The sequence below is a fragment of the Sander lucioperca genome, chromosome 14 (genome assembly GCF_008315115.2).
Source record: "Sander lucioperca isolate FBNREF2018 chromosome 14, SLUC_FBN_1.2, whole genome shotgun sequence".
Classification (NCBI taxonomy): domain Eukaryota; kingdom Metazoa; phylum Chordata; class Actinopteri; order Perciformes; family Percidae; genus Sander; species Sander lucioperca.
Genome location: NC_050186.1, coordinates 18,946,163 through 18,965,171, shown reverse-complemented (window position 1 = coordinate 18,965,171; position 19,009 = coordinate 18,946,163). Strand labels below are relative to the sequence as shown.

At 39.9% G+C, this 19,009-nt stretch overlaps 2 protein-coding genes across 2 annotated transcripts; one reads left to right on the top strand and one right to left on the bottom strand.

Moving 5' to 3' along the window:
* Nucleotides 1–1,547: 1,547 nt before the first annotated feature.
* psmb2 (proteasome 20S subunit beta 2) lies at nt 1,548–13,138 on the bottom strand. Its single transcript, XM_031295860.2, has 6 exons — nt 12,892–13,138; nt 11,816–11,938; nt 11,286–11,356; nt 3,131–3,293; nt 2,572–2,621; nt 1,548–1,772 (listed from the first exon to the last, which is right to left on the bottom strand). Exons 1-6 carry the CDS (start codon nt 12,980–12,982, stop codon nt 1,671–1,673), a joined length of 600 nt encoding a protein of 199 aa, XP_031151720.1. The 5' UTR covers nt 12,983–13,138; the 3' UTR covers nt 1,548–1,670.
* Nucleotides 13,139–13,197: 59 nt separating this feature from the next.
* cdca5 (cell division cycle associated 5) lies at nt 13,198–15,104 on the top strand. The gene has a single exon (XM_031295859.2). It carries the CDS (start codon nt 13,493–13,495, stop codon nt 14,279–14,281), a length of 789 nt encoding a protein of 262 aa, XP_031151719.1. The 5' UTR covers nt 13,198–13,492; the 3' UTR covers nt 14,282–15,104.
* The last annotated feature ends 3,905 nt before the right edge of the window (nt 15,105–19,009 follow it).

The following is a 19,009-nucleotide window of genomic DNA, read 5'->3' as shown; positions in this document are numbered from 1 at the left end:
CAAATTAAGATGCACGTGCAAGTTCCTTCAGATGGCGCAAGCCCGATTCAATGGTGGAAAATCCTGCCGGAAATGTTGCTATTCCAGCATTGGCAACAACTGCCTACACTGCAAAGCAACACCAGAAAAAGGAAGACGGACTTATTGAAAAGGGAGTCTGACGAATGTAATAAAATATCGTAATACATGTCAATATCGGCTAAGCGTTTCAGAGATGGAGAGAAAATGTTGCTAATAGTTCAGCCTTCTGTTAACCGTAGCAAAAGGCTCATGGCTACGGTAGGAGAAGGGTGCAAAAAAATGAACACATTCAGTATTTAAAAAATAAAAAATAATAATTAAAAAATATATATATATATATATATATATATATATATATATATATATATATAATGCTGTCAGCATTACCGCGTTAATCGCGATGCGATTAAGGGTCGAGCATAATGCGTTAATTTTTTTAATCGTATTAATCGCATGCCGCCATTTATTAATTTATTTTCACTTCACTTGGCTTTGCGTCGTGCCTAACAGGCTACTATTTTGCCGTACTTCCTCGTAACACATCCTGCTGCTGCAGGAATAGCAACGCGGATTTCGGTGCCTCATTCTGGTGCCACTGATATGCCTGCACTTCTCTCTGATGCTCTGAAACAGACGTTACGGGCAACAGAAACATCGCTGCACATGACGCTAGTTAACACTATACTCGACAGCAGCTACCGTTAGCCTACCGCTAGCTAGTAGCTGGATTAAACACGGTTACAATGCTGACAGCTAACGCTAAACGGTGTAAAGTTTGTCTGTATTTCACTGTAGAGGATTCCGACACCGGGATGTAACATATATATATATATATATATATATATATATATATATATATATATATATATATATATATATATATATATATTATATATATATATATATATATATATATATACACACACTGTATATTCCCTGTAGCTAACCTGGATTTGTCTGCTAGGCAACGAGTGATGTTACAACTCTGTAGTAATTTTTACAGGCCATATTTTGAGATATTTAAATTGACTACATGGATACATTGCTGTTATTAACTTCAAGGTTCCATGTTTAAAAAGTGAGAAAATGTTTTGAACATACAGTAGCTAGCATCTATTCACTCTTGTACTGAAGTACATTTGTAAATCACAGCTTGGGAGCTGTATTTGTGAACTGAATTTCCCATAGAAAGATCAATAAAGTATGCTTTCTTCTGCTTCTTATTGCTTAAAAAGTAATATACAATAATAAATACAAGAGTTCTTAAACACCATTTAAACTAAACATGATTTTTGGACTACTAATACATACAATACTATGAGAAAACTAGTTTTCCTGTTTTTAAGTAACACCATTATGTGGATGCATGTTTTATTACACGTGTACAAGCATGATGAAGTGTACATTACCCACATGCACACTCACTGAGTACAAGTGCAAAAGTACACAGCCAGAAGGCTGTTCTCTTTCTATGTGCAGATGAGTAGACTAGAGAGCAATGAGAAAGCACCACAGGGACAAAGAGCTTGTATCTCAACTGTGTGTCACTTTTTATTGGAACAGAAAGAGCAAGGAGGTCAGCGGTAAAAAAAAAAAAAAAAAGAGGAAAGAAACAAGGGCGTAAGGGTTGGTAGTTAAGCAGTGAGCGGTCACTTGGCGCCGGAGGTGATCTTCTCCAGGTCATGGATGCCCTCCTTGTCAATCAAACGGACAGTAAAGGAGGGAAGGTTCATGATGAAGCGCTTGTTCAGCTGGAGGAGGGAGAATAAGACAAAAAATATTAAGATAAAGGCACAAATAAGCAGAATGGATGTAGAAACAAGTAAAGCAGAAAATGAAAGGAGATGCGGAGGGATTACAAAAGTGCAATACTGACTATTAAGGCTAAAGGCTGAGCCACATGGAAAGTGTTTTTGACGCATGTCACTTGCCCGACTCTCGAAACAAATACAATTTTATTCAATGCATCAATCCACAATGACTCCGAGAGGACAGGACCCCCTGCAAATCTATTTGTTTTCCTCTGGCGTGCTTAGTGAAGCATAATCTCCACAAACACCTGTTAAAAAAAAATATGACACAAATCTCCCTCTGTTTATACTGTATGTTGTGAACTTATTAACGGTATCTGTAACGATTGATCAAGGCTCGCAGTGTGGCTATGAGCTCGCCGGTTTCTCTGTAAAAAGACATTCCTACAGATTCCCATACAAATCTGTGAATCAAATAAAACAATTCTGAATTCTTCCCGGGCAGCCTACGTGAAAACTTTTTTTGTTTAGTACATTTTAGCATGGTGAAGACAGTTTGGCCGGCAGCTGTCGTCTCGGCTCTTTGCAGCCGAACGAAGGTCAGTGTCGATCGAATGGATGCTTGCTTTTAATGTGAATTCCCAGTAATAAGAGTAAATCCATGTGAGCCAAATTAGAGTGAATTGTCTAAGTTCCTGAGAGAACACTGCTGAGCAAAAAAATAAATAATTAAACAAGATGCTTATTATTCTTATTCATAATTGTAAAAAACAAAATGAGTAAAACTTCTTGAACTCACTTCCTCAACACACTTCTTCAGTAGATCCACTGCCTCATCTCGGGTCAGATCTAGAACAAAAACAAAAAAAAAAACAGAAGAAAATGAGAATGCTGAAATGGGAGAAAATAGGAATGATGAAGACATAAATTAGATTAAAACGAGGAAAGACTGCTTAACACAGAAATTAAGTGGATGTTGCAGTGTGGTATTGGGGAGAAAAGGGAGAGCATGCCATGTGAGGAAGAATAACAAGACAAGTTAATTAATTGCTAAAAACATTTGATGCCAGTTTGTCAGATTTATCAGGGATATTTGTACTACAAACCGCCATGGGATTAACATACATTGTTGTCTTGTTCCTACACAAGTCATTTGCCATTAGGTGAAATCATTTAATTTAACAAGCCCCCTTACAGTGACATGAGCCTGTACTGTGACAAAAGTGTGAATCAACTCTAGAACCCTTTGAACGCTCTACAGACTTGCATCATATTCTTTATTTCTCTCTCGTCTATTCAGTCTCGCAGGAACAATAAACAGAAAAACAAACATGCATGAGGCATTTCTCTGCACTGACCTGGTCTGTAGTGCCGGTCAAGAATGGAGAGAGTGAGGTAGGCTCCGTAGCCGTGGGCAGCGAAGGGGGCTTTGGCCAGGGACGACAGGTAGTCCATGTAGTAGAGACCGGGCCCGTCTGTTTCATCGTAGCCCGCCAGCAACAGGTTCACATGATATGGAGTCTGAAGAGAGGAGGAATATTATTCAGATATTATTCAGAGGTTTTCTTTGTGAAATTAACATCACGTGTAAGGATCACAGAAAGCACAACAGCTGGCAACTGGCTGGATTTGTAAACATGAGAATACTGTGCGTAGTTTACGCCCTTTTTGCAAGATTTCTTGAAATTACCATCAGCATATGTATTATATCACTGTCTGTATCTTATCTCACTTAATTGTGCTTCTAAATAGTGTTGTCAACCAGGTCACTGGAGCAAGACATCTTACCGCTTGAAAAGTGCAACTTTTCTTTCTCAACCAATTGCAATTATTATTTAATTAATGACTTTTCAGCTTGGCAGAGACATGGAGTGACGCATACATTAACGCAGCATAAACAGCAGAGACAGAGAGACAGACAGAGAGAGAGAGAGAGAACGGGGAGGGGTAGCTGGAGTGTGGAGGGCGATGAGAGGTGAAAGGGCGACAGGACAGAGGAGGTGAGTGTGTTTTGTGTGTGAGGAGAGGGAATCAGAGTGTCACTGGCAGGCAGTGCGACATCTGCTGGGAGTCAGCACCCCTATTGCTCCCTCCATCGCTCCCTACCTCCCTCTTCATTCCTTCTTTACATCCCTCCCGCCTCCCCTCTCCGCCGCCTTCACCCTGTGCCCTGGAGTAGCGCCAGGGCTCATTAAAAACTTCTAAAGTCGTTTCTCTTGCCCCTTCCTCCCCCCTTTCTTCTCTTTTTAAATTACATCTTTCACGCTTCCAGCCTCTTCTCCCTTCTCTTCCTCCGAAACACTAATTTTCTCTCTTCGTTGTTGCAAGCTACTGTTCCTCATTTTAAAAATCCCTTTTAAAGCGAGACAATTTTTGGTGATTTCAAAACAAGTTTTGGCCTAAATTCTTGACGGAGGTAGAAGCAGTGCAGTGTTTTGGGTTCAACTGCAACAAGAAAAATATAACATTGCATTATCGGTCGTGCAGTGAAGCAAATATGAATCATACGACGCCAGTTGTGATCTGCACATCGGCCCTCTCATTTCAATTTATCTCTGAGCCAACCTGCTTATGTGACTCGTGTGTTGCCACAAGGGCAATGATGATCATTATGCTCCCTGTGGAACACACACACACACACACACACACACACACACACACACACACACACACACACACACACACACACACACACACACACACACACACGAAAGAGTGTTTGTGAGAATGCACAAAACAGGCGTGAATCTTAGGATGAATATCTTAGAGGGTGTGTGTGTGTTTTAACTCCTCCGTGAGCCTGCAAACGCCCCAGTGGCGTCACCCCCACCCACCAGACACCTGTCTCGCTGGTTACAATAATATGGTCTTGGCATCAAAATAACCTTCCCTTCCCATGTCACCTCGGAGGGAACCAGGCACCTTGTTAGCCCAGCCACCTGAACTCACACCCACGTTCACATGCAAACAATACACATCATATGTTTTATCCCCCCCACTGCAACTCTTGCTCTCAGCCAAACAGGGCCACCGTTTCCACGAAACAAAAGCTTCACCTGTGCGTTTCTACCATCGCTTTTAGCAGACACAAACCCGCTGCACCTGGTTTTGAAGGAATAGTTTGACATTCTCAAAAGATACATTAATATTGCATTCTTGTTGCTGTAGTGTAATTAGTGAGCTTTAAAAAGGTGCTAGTAGGTGGGTTTTGTTACCACTGGACAGAGCCAAGCTAGCCGCCCCCCCCTTCCCATTCTTTGTGCTAAGCTAAGCGGGTTCAGGCAGAGCTTCATATATACAGTAGTGTACAGACATAAGTTGAGTTGTATCGATCCTCTCATTTAACTCTTAGCAAGAAAACAAATAAGTGCCAAAATGTGGCTCTATTCCTTTAAGACATCTGCAGTGTAGGATTCAGAGCCAAAACAGCTTTAGTTGTGACACAAATTAAGGTCAGGCCTCTAAAAATCATCACAAACTCATCCCCAACTCTACTCTTCCACGTTCCAGCACTCCCTCCCTTCTTTCCTTCCTCCCACCCCCCTATTTTTGCACCCTGCCCCAGGGCATGTTCTCTTTATTGGCATTTCTCCTCAATCTGCTGTATTAATTGTTCATCTGTGCAGGAGCAGGGGAGCCGTGTGCAATATGGCGCCAGTAATTATTTGTACCCATTGTGTGCCTGTACTACAAAATATTTTACAAACCCATATGGGGCCAGCTGTAGATCACCACCGCACAGAGGCTAACTGTTGCTGTGGCCTTAAAGACAAAATCTAAAAACAACCTGCTCAAACTTTACAGATTGACAAAAATGTTACTTCTTCAGCATACTGCATCCACATATATACAAAAACTAATGACTGCAAGGCATTAAGGCTTCTACATAATCTCCCTGAAAAAAAAAAATAATAATAATCAAATGTGATATTTATAAACCATCTGCCTCCCCTGAGTTTTGCTGTATCTATTTAACCTCATGTCTCAGCCTTCAACACCTGTCAATTCAATATCAATTCAATCTGGATTTATCTTCAGTAGGCAATTCTTATAATATATTACAGTACATTAGACAGGAAGCTAAAACAGAGGCAGAGCAGAGTTTCTATGCCCCTAAAACTTTGCAGTTGTTGTTTTGCTCGGTTGTGAATTTCATGTGTATCATTACTGATATGCATGCAGCAGAGTTGAGGCCTCAGGTGATTATGCTTACCGCTTTTTCTTTGTCTCCTCTCTAAAGCTTGAGTGAATGCAGGACTCCAGAGGTTAGCGGAGTTGTTTTTCTGGACGGCAGGCTGGTAAGCACACAGTCGTATGTGAACAGGGTTTCTCTTACTCTGCGCCGACATGCTCTGCTGACTTTAGCTAACTACACCTCCCGGAGGTCTGCAGTCACTGGGGTATGACATCTTTCAGACTAAAGGACTCATCTCATTTATCCTGCAGGAATAAGGCCATCAGAATTAACAATATACCACCGATTAATTTATCAGCCAGTGGTTTTTAACCTAAGGGTCTGGATGTGCCAGTGGCAATTTTTTGGCGGGGGGGGGGTTCAGAAGATGATTCAAGGATGGTAGGGGAAAAAATTTATATACAAAAGCAGATCATTATCTTTCCTTTCTGTCTGGGCCAAACTTTAATCTGCAATGATTTATGCAGCCAGTTCCCCAGACAAGAATTGAGCGTAGTAGTCTTGGACTACAGGCGTAGTTTTCATCTACCTACATCTACAATAAATTTAATTTTAGCCAACAAATGGGCGTAATCTATGCTGTACATGATGCATGTTGTTGGAAATGTTTCGTTTTTAAAAGTTGTGGATCTTAACAATTTCACAATTGTTATCTTTATTCATTTTGTGGAATTTAGTTTTTATTATAATTTTCCTTAAAGTGACAGCTGATAGATGTAGAAAGTTCAGTAAAATACATTTTTGTTCTTAACATTTCGTAGAATGATGATTATTTTGCAAGTCGTGTAGAGCTGAAATGATTAGAAAATTCGATTGACAGAAAATGAATTTCAAACAATTGCGATTTATTAAGTTATTAATCGTTTTAGACATTTTTTAAAGCCAATTTGCAAAAAAAAAAAAAAAAAAACATTAGTTCTTTGATACAGTTAATTGGATATCTCTAGGGTTTGGGGTTGTTGGTTGAACAAATAAGAACTTTAAAGAATTTACATTGGGTTCTGTGAAATTCTGATGGCCATTATGTTTTTTACTATTTTTTTGCCACTCTGAAGACCAAACGATTAATCTATTCATGTAAAATATAACGTAGATTGATCGAGGATGAAAATAAAGAACCATTAATTAAAGTTGTGATAATTGCACTAAATGGTTTAAGATACTCACACTTCAGATACTTCTTCAAACAGATCCAAATAGGACACAAAAACACATCAGATTCGATGCCCTGCATTTTTGTTAAAGACTGTTTCCCTGTTTTACATTCAGATGGACAACATACATTACATATTCTATGTACTCAAGATGCTCTTGGGGGGAAACACCATTAAAAAAAAAACTTGTTTATACAAAAATAATTTGCAAATGTCCATGTACTCTGGAGGTTGATGAATGTGAGAAGAGCATAGCTGGAGGAAGGTGTGGGATGCAGAGGAGAAACTGCTATTGCTTCAGTTTCTGAGCACTCCTGAGAACGCAGCATTAGTAAATCCTGCACTCATAAAACCAAATTCATAACCGTGAGGCACAAAAATAACGATAACGATACACTCGCAGCAAGACATGAATATAAATGTTATCCTTCACAACATGTACAACCTTGACAGAATAAAAACCATCCTGAACCTATAGGTCCCTCCTGTGTGCATGCATATTGTATCTGTGTGTATGTTGACTCCTATTCATTCTCACACTCCAGTCTGTGGAGTGTTGTCTACTGGGCCTGGTTGTTTTCCCCGGGGACCCCCACACCTCCTCCTCCTGCGCTACCCCTATCCCCTGTTCAATGTGTCCCACATTCCCTTCTCTGTCACACTAATTGTTTTTTGTAATTATTTTCACCCTTCTGCTATTGTGACAGGCAACAGCAGCACTACTCTTAACAAATTAGTGCAAGAGATACAATGCATGGATGCAAGAAGCAGAGCTGACCTGCCTGAGCAGAGTGCGTTACATCCAAAACCACATATGCCACGGTGCACACAAACACTAACATGAACTATGTACCAGAAGGTAAAACTAATGATATAAACCAGCAACTATTTTGATAGTGGATTTCTAAGCAAATGGGAGTATTTGTTGCTTTTCCAGTCCTATGTGACAAATTGAATATCTTTGAACGTCATCTTGGGTTGTGAATTATGATAGCCCCTTTTCATCATTTTATGAACCAAACAATTGATAAATGGAAAAAAAAATATTGTCAAATTGATTGTTAATGGAAAATTCTGTAGATGCTCAGATTTGGGGATGGCAAGGGCAAAAAGTCTGCAAGACGTGTGTTACTAGGGCTGGGTATCAAACCTTGTTACTGTTTAAAAATAGATTATTGAAAAGTGCAAGATTTTAAAAGTTGGTTAGATTCTTAGATGTGTTTACTTATTGACTTGTTTGGCATATTTTGTTCAAGTTAAAAGTTTGTTGGGGGGGGGGGGGGGGGGGCCTCTAAACATCAAGGGTTTTGTGTGTTGCTTATAAAGACAGTGAAGCCCTTTGAGGCACTTTGAGGAGTTTAGGCAATACAGTAAATAAAATTGACTTGACTTTGTTAAAAGAAAAAGAAAAACATTGATCCCTAAACTAAGTCACCAAACTGATACGTAATGATTGGTACATAATGCACCTATTAACATTAAAGTGTCGAGTAAGTACAGTCTTCCTGTAACAGATAAAATACCTATTCAGTGAGTAAGCATCCATGCTTTTTTTTTTTAATATGTAGTATAAATGCACTTAAATCTAGTTCTTGATGTGTGCCTTCCACTGCACTGCCTGGTATAAGAGTGTATTTTGCTTCTGCAGGGCTCTCAGGTCTCCGCAAGGCCTTAAGGACACAATTATTTCAAAAGCACAGCACTTTTCAAGACCTGTTCAGCATAAATAAAACAAGCCAACACACAAACATGCAGACAGATAAATTAGCTGGTTAACTTGCCAGGTTTGAAAGCAAAGCTTGTGTAAGTACTGAGGAAAGATTCTGAACCTTCACATGTTTTTGTTGACAGTTTTGTTTGGTCACATTTTGGTATTGAAGTGTTGAAGGTCAAAACCATGGTATTTTGGTAATATACGCAGAGCAACTGCACAGTTGAGGTGGGAGATGGTGCTGCAGGCTCAGGTGTTGTCATGAAGTCTCTAAGGGAAAAACCTCCGCCACCGCTCACAACAAGCTGACAAATGTACTTCACTGTCAAAATGCATCTACTGGTTCAGCTTCGATGTCTCAAGCTGATAATGACACAAACAGAGTAATTGCAAGTGAGACTGAATTCCCACTTGAACTTCGTAGTAGCACTACGTCACAGCAGTGTCACGTCTTCCAAGACGAGCAAGGGTAGCAAGCAATTGGTTCCTCTATTGTGTTCGGGTGTTTTTAATTTCCTGTTTTAGCCAAAAAATTAATAATTTCAAGCAGAAATTAAAACACATTTTTGATATGGATGAGTAAACCTAGCCCATATGGTTACCATCCCTGCCATTTGAAGTGAGTATTACTTTAACTTATGGGAATTAATTTGTGATTCTATCATTCGTTCCCTACGGCTAAATGAGATTGCAAATGCTAACAGAGGAATGTAATTAAGTTAAAATAGAAATTAAAATATTTATAGATCTGTTCACTCATTACTCCACAATGAATATGCTTAATTCAGAGGGTGACCACTGGTACAGGGGATTCATTAGCTACTGTTTTGTTAACTGGGGAAATATACAAAGATACAGGTGTTCTTTGCAGTAGGTTTAAAAAGCTGTGTTTATGCACACAGGTAAAAAGGAAGAAAAAGTGCATTAGAAGCATAAAAAAATTGAGCAGGTCAGAGAATACATGGCATCACAAAATGCAGCATATGGTGCAAGTTGAATTTATATTTGTGGTGACACCACAAGGTCATTCAGGTTGTTTTCTGTGAATACAAATGTGTAAGTGGTCTTACTTTCAAAGACAATTTTCAAATTTTACACATCATATCTGACATTATAGTAAAAGAAATTGCATACGATGACAGTAAAACCGCATGTCACATTACTTTGCTGGTTGCCTTTAGTTTGTTTTGGCAAAGTAGCTGTATAAAAGTTAACTTCAATTAAATATGGCTACGTTTACATGTTTAATCATAAGTGATCTTTCCCTCTTACCTTGCACGGCAGCGGGATCAAATATCAAACGAAAATCCACCCAGTCAGGCTTGATGTAATGTGTTTGTGTCTGAACGACAGGCTAACCGAACCAATCAGCGTCTGGTGAGGAGCTACTGCCAGTTACGAGAGTGGTTTAGGTGTGTGGCGGCCGCGACTGTTTGTTAAAAACAACAATTGTGTATGTGATAGACAGATGGTTCATCCGATCACCTGCCAGGTATTTTTTTAAAGGTTAGTTTCCCTCTATCTTGAGACCCCTTTTTTGGCTAGTGGGAATTCTGAGCAACTGGTTATTTATATGTTCTGCTAAAAAGTGTGTTAAGTCGTGGAGATTCTCTTGTTAAATAAATATGTGCATATCTACTGACTGTAAACAAAGAGCTGATTTTCTCAATCAGAAACACAATGCTATAATTATATCTGCTGTGAGGGCCCAAAGTGGACCAAACTTTATAAAGTTGACCCACAAAAAGACATAATCTCTTTATGAGATATATATATATATATATATATCATCCAACACTTCAGTAAAACAGACAACATCTTCACAGGGCAGGAGAACACAATTCTCACAACATAAATGATACTACCACTGCTTTATGGGAAATGATGGCTGTTTAACAGGCTGAGACTAAAAGACAATCACATTAGGTTGAGACCAGTGCACACAGGAACAAATTATTTCAAACAACCATGCCAAACTAACACAAATACAAAACTGGAATTTCTCATAGATGTGTCAAGTAATGCAAGCTAAAATAAAATACATACCATAAAACAAAAAGCTTAATATGGATCATATCAGTGTAGATTACGAACCTCACATAAACCAAGACAGCTAAATCTCAACAATTTGTGTTAACATGAACAACTAACTGCAAGCTGGATGCTAGGGTCTAGAGACAGGGCACTGATCTGAGTTGTCTACTCATAGTTTGAGCGGTTATGTTCCAACTCTATATAATTGTATCACAAGCAGCTATGGTGTGTCAACTATGAAGTTGTCACTGTATGCACACTCTAGGATATTTCTCTTAATAAATCTACAAAGACAGCTTAGAGCTCAAATGATTTAACAGGCAACTGAATGTTGATAAGTATGACATTTAAATTCTGTTGTAGGATGTGTTGATTGTGTTGTAAAAAGATTAGTATTTTGTGTGTATCATGATAGTTACCCTGCTTCGAAGGTAGTCTGCAAGATTCTTTCGTGTGAAGTTTGCTGCTGCTGATGGACTGAGTTCATAACCTAAAAAAATAAGGAGGCATCAGACACAAACTTTTAGGTAGGGCTGGGTAACGAACTTCAATACTTTTAGGCACCGACCGAACTGCCTTCATATTATCGAGGATTGGAAAATGCCCCGTCATTCAATACCTAAGGAGTAAATCACATCAGCGTCAGTAAGCCAATAAGCATGGAGCATGCTTGTACCAGGATCTAATAATGCTTGTGATTGGCTGTCTATCATTACAAAATAGATTTTATAAAATTGGTATAGAAAAAAGTATCGTTCAGGAACTCAGCATTGAAGGTTTTTGAGCGATGCCCAGCCGTAGTTTTAGGTGAGTGCTTCTTCAGAAAATACAGTTTGCCTTCCAATATAACATTATTGTCAATGAGTAGACATTTTGTAGTTAAACTGGGAACATCTGTGGAGAAGGAAGGAGTTTTACCAATCAATCATCATCTTAAAAAGGTCCTTACCGTTCCTCATTTTGTAGAGCTGAACATTCTTCTGGATGTACTCTGCAAACTGTGCTGTGTCTCCCGCTTCTCCAACACACAGCAGCAAAATCTTCTCACTTAGTTTGAACATCTTGTCATAGTCTAAAAAGCAAAGAACAGAATTTCTTGAATTGAATTACAGAATAAACCTCTTGAGATGCACCATCTCATTTCAAGGGGGTCCTCAGCAGGGTTCAAAATTAACTTTTTCGTCCACCAGCCAAATGGCTAGTGAATGTTCAAATTTTACCAGCCACTCAAAGGATTACCATTGTTTTTTTGGCTGGTGAGTGAAGCAAATCTACCAGCCAATTGCATATTTTACCAGCATTTGGCTGGTAAATGGTGCTAATTTTGAACCCTGGTCCTCAGGCAAAACATGAAAGTTAAGAAACATTTAAACATAACTAATAATTGTAATGAATTAAACAATCCAACAACACATAGTAGCATCAACAAGAACATACACATAAGGGCTCTCCCTCCATCCAAAAACCCCACCTACTACATCTGCTACAAGTAATCTATGTAAAAATACTGAGTCTACTAACATTAGACTAAAAATGAAGGTGCCAGAGTGAGCAGCGTCACGGTAACGGTAACGTTAGTCACTTTCACTTTCGTTGTTAAAAGCCTGCTTGGGCAGCTTTTGCTAACTTTAGTTCGATTTTATAAAACGTAAACTCAATTTAACTCAGTGCAGTACATGTATATGGTTACATAAACATGTATGTCGGTTAGACTTATCAAAACAAATAATCTAAACTGCAAAAACAGAATGGGAAAGATTTATTCGCGATTTAAACTTTTCGTAACGTTAGCTAACATACGTTTAGCATTGTCAGCTAAAGTTACATTCAGAATATGTGGCCACATTGTGATAATAGGGGAAGTTACAGATTACACATCAATATACCGTACGATTAAAAGGCTTCAAGGATTACTTATCAGTAGCACAAGTTGGTTTAGTGTGAACAAGGGGAAAACCGTTAGCAGGTTTAGCTAGCTAAATCAACTGGCTGAATGGCTAACGCTAAGCTAAAGCGTTGTCATACCGTGTTTCATCTGAATAATGCTGCTGGCTGCAACATTATCGGCGGCGACGAGGACAAAATCAGGTCCCTGTATCCCGATTAAATATTCCATTCTGTATAACAGGTATGAGCTGAAATATGCCTACAACACTGAGATAGCAGACGTCTCTTAGCCTCGCCTGTACAGATTACACAGCAAAAGTTTAAGATAGGTGGCGCAGACTGTTGTCGTCACCGGAAAACAGTTTTCGTCCTTTCCACGCGACTCGGGCAGGCATGCCACAGCAGATATATTTATTTATTATTAGAAAAGAACTACAAGGATAGGAAGTGGTATCCTAGACAAATTAATATGATTGAGAATATATGAGTTTAGATATGTATTTATTATTTTTTGTCAGTATTATTATTATTTTTTTTTTTTCTTCACACTCCATACCAGTTGGTGGCGGTAATGCCCAAATCGATTGCTAACCGCCAATAAGCCTCAAAGAAGAAGAAGACTTCGCCGGGCGGGCAATTTGAGCGGATTGCTGTTGTGTTACTCGTGTGGCGATACAACTCTATCGATTGTAAAGTAAATCCAACGATAATCGGTTATTTCACCAGGAAAGGAGTCAGTATGAACGAAGGGACGCTTCAAAACATAATGGCGGAACCTAATAACCCTAACGGCTGGCAGAGAAGACGGTCACCGCGGTTGAGTTCTCCTCAGGCTAACGTTAAAACTGGCAACAACATGGCGCTGGCCTCCGTCGCTGTTAAACGTTCCATCACGGTGAGAAAAATAGCACCCAGAAAAACAGTTGCACCGTCGGAGCACAACAAGGAGAACACACTGAGACGGTCGGGGTCGGAAAGCAGCCAAAAGAAGAAGCCGAATGTATCCACCCTTGATCCTGTCCCAGACCGTAGGAGCTCCTCCACGGCCAAGAAAAAGCAGAAGGCCGCTATTCTCTCACCGATCCTCCCCTCCTCACCGCCGCCCCCTCCTCATCCCCAACAGCCGGCAGTGGATCCAGAGGACGCGGTCTGGTCCCAGAAAGTACGCCGCTCCTACAGCAGGCTCAGTGAGAAGTCCTTCAACAGCCCCGACTCCCGGGAGACCATGTTCGGCTTTGAGAAGCTGACCCCCGAGGTGGTCCGGAGAGTCGAGCGACCCAAGACAGGTCTGGAGGTTTCTGGACCCTTGTCTGGTTTGAACTCATTCACGTCTTTGCTTGAGGCGGATGATTGTGGTTCAACTTTCGCCAAACCGGACCAAAACATCCCTGGAGTGGCCTTGGTGAAGGAGAAGAGGAGGAAGAGGAAGAAGGTCCAGCAGATAGGCACCACAGAGCTGGACGCACTGGCTGCCCAGATGAACGCAGAGTTTGAGGAGGCAGAGGACTTTGAGTTGATCGTGGAGTAACGTTAAATAATGTGACTGACAGACTGAAGAAATCTATTGCAGCATGTTTTGTCTCTGACATGCTGGGAAAACACTGACTCTGGGAGGACAACACTCCTCTGTGTGCCTCATACTCAAAAGATTAACTTTTTTTGTATATTTCCTGCTCTATTGTAAATTCAGAATTTCTTTTGGAGTTTCATATGTTCGGTTGTTCCTAATGTGTTGTTTAAGTCATCATGTGGTCAAGATGACCAGTAGACAAGTAAAACCTAAAGCATGTTCGTTGTGCATGGTTGTATTGGTTATTATTGAAAACATACAGCTTTTTTTGGAAGAGAAAAAAAACAGCATTTTGTAAGTTTGTTTTTAAATAGGCTTTGACTGTTTTAATTTAATTTGTATTCCCAAACTGGTTGTGCACATGATACATAGACAGACAGTTTAATATGGATTGTAATCACACGTGGAAGCTGTAGATTGTAAACTTTGAGACATTTTTTGCAGGGTAGGATCTGAGAGATAGAAAGGGACAATTTTCTATCAGGAGAAAAACTGAATAGACTGAATTGGGATTTTGTATTTCTTCATAATATTTGAATCACTGAAAAACAACAAATGTGGGCAGCAGTTAAGAGGTCTGTAACCAGGATACTACCCTTTAATGATGTTCTACATCCACATATAAGTGGTATACAAGGTCAGAATAAGACTGTAGACAGCACCAATGATGTTCTTAGACTGTACACTTTATGCTCTCTTTTCTTAAACATAAAAGCAAATCCATTTTAATTTTTGCTAATGCTTCCCTGTAAATGTAAATAAATATTCAACCAAATCTCCAGAATTGACTAAGTACTTGTTGGTTCTTCTTAGTCATATTGTCTTTTTCACATAAATCCTTTATTCTGCCAAACAATTTTGAGATTTTGTCGTATTTTCAGTGATAGTTTTAGTAACATCAATAATAAAACCACAAAACAAATTTGCAGTATTTACAATTTCACACAGCCTTTGCATAAAAAAGGGGCCCAAAACAGTCAATTATCAATCTGGCCTCAATAACTTCTTGTGTTTGTAATATTCAAGCAAAATCTCAAGTAATGTCCAAGCTTAAAGCGTGACACACCAGTTAAGAGACAATGTCATTAAAAATCTGCTTATATAATCAGCTGAAAGCAATAAAATGTTACTGTGACGGCTGAGATTTTGGGGGAGGATGATGGCACTTGTTACTGATAATGTTAACCTGCAAAGGGCCTTAATAAGCTAACAAAGCATGCTGACTAGCAACACATTCTTAAGCACGGCATTTGTCTCAAGTGATTATGATGACTGAGTGAGTGAGTGAGTGAGTGGATGATCTGTCTGGATTTAATGAGGTGGACAGGTAAAACGTTTTCCTCTAGAGTCTCTTAAAGGTATAAGTGGATGTGTTGCATAATTTGCACTAAGGAGTGGAAGGGGGTGTTATCAACTGTCATGTCTGCCTCTGACTGTGCAGCATTCTCTCCTTATATTAGATACACTGAATGGAGTATTGTGGGTCCAAGTTTGGTAGTTTCATTTTTTGTTTCTATAACAAAGTCATCACAGGTTTTCAACATTACAGAACAAAATGTATGATTTCTAGTTGGTTTCTTAAGATGTTATAGTGTAAACCAAACAGTAATGATCTCACCCATTTTCCCATTCCTCTATGAAATCATGTATTATTAAGGGATAGGAGCAACTATAGGGCTGGGTATTGAACCTCAACATTTTAGAGAGGGTTCTGAGCAAAATGTGTCTGTAGCACTACTACTTTTGGTTTTATCAAAAACTGCCACAAGTACCAAATGCTCAGATTTGTACTCTTTTTACCACTATTTAGACTAATTTACCTGGGAAAAGTTCTTGTTTGGTTTCTTTAGGTTTTGTAGAAAAACATTGAAAGATGTTGATATTCCACAAAGTAAGAGATGAAAAGAAGTATGTAAAGTAATACAACTCTGCAGTAGTACTGAAAATGTTAAGCCCTTGTAGCAACATAATTGCTCTTTTATTTACCATCACTTGATTAGATTATGGGGTTTATTCTCTTGATACCATTAAAAGATTCACAGCTGTCTTGTAGCAAGATTTGGGAGCCACTTGGTTTATGCTGGTGTTGAAGTTTACTTCCCAGATGCTCTTTATTTAAGTTATTGGCACAAGCCTTTATAATAATTGTTGTTTTTCATAGTGCCCAATTAAAATACAGACAGAACTGCCAGCTGTCACAACTATATAGGTGGAATAAATAAACCCTGAAGATCTTTATTTAAATTTAAAGAAATGATCCACAGTAGTTGCAGAGGATGCTGACAAGTATATCTTCACCTGTTATACCAACTTAGGGAAGAAAAAAAACATCTCTGAATAAACTATGCAGTTGGTTATTTACATCTGCTGAGAGCACATACACATGCTGATAGTATTTGTGAGTGTGAGGAAGAGAGACACAGAGGAATAATGAGTGTGTAGCAGCGAGCGAGTAAATCCACAATTTGCTCACACATTTTAGGGTGTGCAAAGCGTGCTCTGTTTTCTTCCTCAGGTGCCATTTCATGTTCTTCATTTGGAATTTCAGCTCCCTGGGAGATGAGACATGTTTTAACTTTTTTTTTTTTTTTTGCAGAGCACAACACATGGTGGCTTGCCTTTTTGTATATTTTTAACAAGTTATTCATGTCTGCTTGTCACTACGACTTGAAGTTACAAACAGTGAAGTGAGAGTGTTTTGAGCTGCCACTGCCAGAAACAGTTATTGATTTACAATGCTGCTGCTTCTGCTTGTGCTGGCTTTTGCTTTTGGGTCTGTTCATGCTGATTTTTGGGAGGTTGGATATTTTACACTCATATTCATGTGTTTTTTTTACCCTCTCTCCTCTTGCTTATTCCACTCCCCCCTCCCTCCCCACATTTCACTCACGGCAGTTGTCGCTGGTTCAGCTTGACTGCTTCGTTAGGGCTCATCATTTGCATTCAGATTAATTATCTAATTACCGACAAATGTCCGGCGGCCACCCCACACTCCGGCTCGTCAGCTCTCAGCCTGTAATTATTTTAATCATTTACTTTCATCTGGAGCGTTCTTGCCATTCTCCTGTGTTTAGAGGCCATTCTTAATTACCCTGCCAAGACACTCTTTTCATGAGAGGGAGGGAGGGAGGAGAGGGGTTGGTTTGAGGGAGAAGGGAGCAATTGGATGAGGGAACGTGTGTGTGTGTGTGTGTGTGTGTGTGTGTGTGTGTGTGTGTGTGTGTGTGTGTGCGTGTGCGTGTGCGTGTGTGTGTGTGTGTGTGTGTGTGTGTGTGTGTGTGTGTGTGTAAGAGAGAGAAAGACCAATGGGGACATGATCCAGAGGCTTTGACAGCACAGAGGAAGCTCCCTGCTCTGCTGGATGCTCTTTCCTCTCTCTTCTTTTTTCTCTCTCTTTCTCACTCTCTGCATATATACACCACAACCAAACACCCCCCCACCCAACCAACCAACTTCCTCATCTCTCCTCTCACCCTCCCCTCACCCCCCCCCCCACGCCCCACTTCCCCCCGTTATACTTCCTCCCTTTTTCCCTTTATCGCAAGCACACACAGGAATCGCCCGTGGGCTTCAGTGCTCTGACTGCTAATACACTGACACACACACACACACGCATGCAGAGAAACAGGCAGACAAGAGAGAGTCATGCGCTCTGTTTGTGGCGCTCATCAGGATGCACCCATCTTTCCACATACATCTTGTCTGTTTCTGTCTCTGTCTCCCACCATCCCTCCATCCATCCGACCTGCATGGCTGCACACTGCTACATGTCTATCTGCTGCCTGTCTGTCCCTCTCCATCTCTATTTCCTCTTCTTTCTTATCCCGGTATTTGGACAGGCCTTGCGTCAGGCCTGCTGCTCCCTGTCCTCGATGAGGGACAACGGGTCATCTCTTTCTCCCCCCTGTGACCGCTCCATAATGATGCTCTCACTCATCCCCTAAGCCACTCACCCTCCTCTCTCTCTCTCTCTCTCCCTGACTGCTCTTGTTAAGAAAAGCCAGAGTGAGGGAGAATGAGAGAGAAAGATACAAGCTCTGTAATTGGGCTCTTGAATATTTAAGTAACTGGGGATGAAAGTTTAATGAAAAGATGATTATCTACCAGTTTATCACACCACTGTTTCATATTTCATTTTCATATCCTCGTTCCGAGCTGCATTTTCCGTTTTGGCAGCTGTGGATACAGAGTCTGTGATCCAGTGTGTGTTGGGAAAATACTGAGCAAAAAGAAGGAGAAGCTGTTAAGGTGATGATACATTGGAGACACTTTAAAGAAATGTAGATGGGACACTTAGGTCCAAGAGTGTTCTTCATTTCTCATGTTTTATGGGATTTCATCACATTGACCATCAGTTATTTCTGCTAAAAGCAATGTCGCTCATTTATCCCATGGTTTAAGTTTTGAGCCAATGTGTGATGGAAAATACTAAGCAAAAAGAGGAAAAGTGGTGGCTACGGCCGTGTCCATTTTGCATTATGTTCACATGATTTTTTTCTTTTTGTGGTATAAATCTCATTTTTTGTTGCCTTCTTTGCATACAAAAACATACAGAAGTAACATTTCTCTGTAGGGATAGACCGATTATCGGTCCTGGCCAATTATCAGCCCTTTTTTTGCCGTTTGCAGATTATCTGTCTGCATTTTATTTGCTTGATAACCGATAAAGTTAAGTAATTAAAAGTG

Bases quoted from the DNA above. Each gene is read 5' to 3' on its own strand.
- psmb2 (XM_031295860.2), bottom strand. From the start codon at position 12,982: ATGGAATATTTAATCGGGATACAGGGACCTGATTTTGTCCTCGTCGCC. The intron at 11,939-12,891 runs GTATGACAACGC...TTTGCTTTTTAG, and splicing joins CATTATTCAGATGAAACACG to ACTATGACAAGATGTTCAAA. The intron at 3,294-11,285 runs GTAACTATCATG...TCCTCTCTTCAG, and splicing joins CAGACTACCTTCGAAGCAGG to ACTCCATATCATGTGAACCT.
- cdca5 (XM_031295859.2), top strand. From the start codon at position 13,493: ATGAACGAAGGGACGCTTCAAAACATAATGGCGGAACCTAATAACCCT.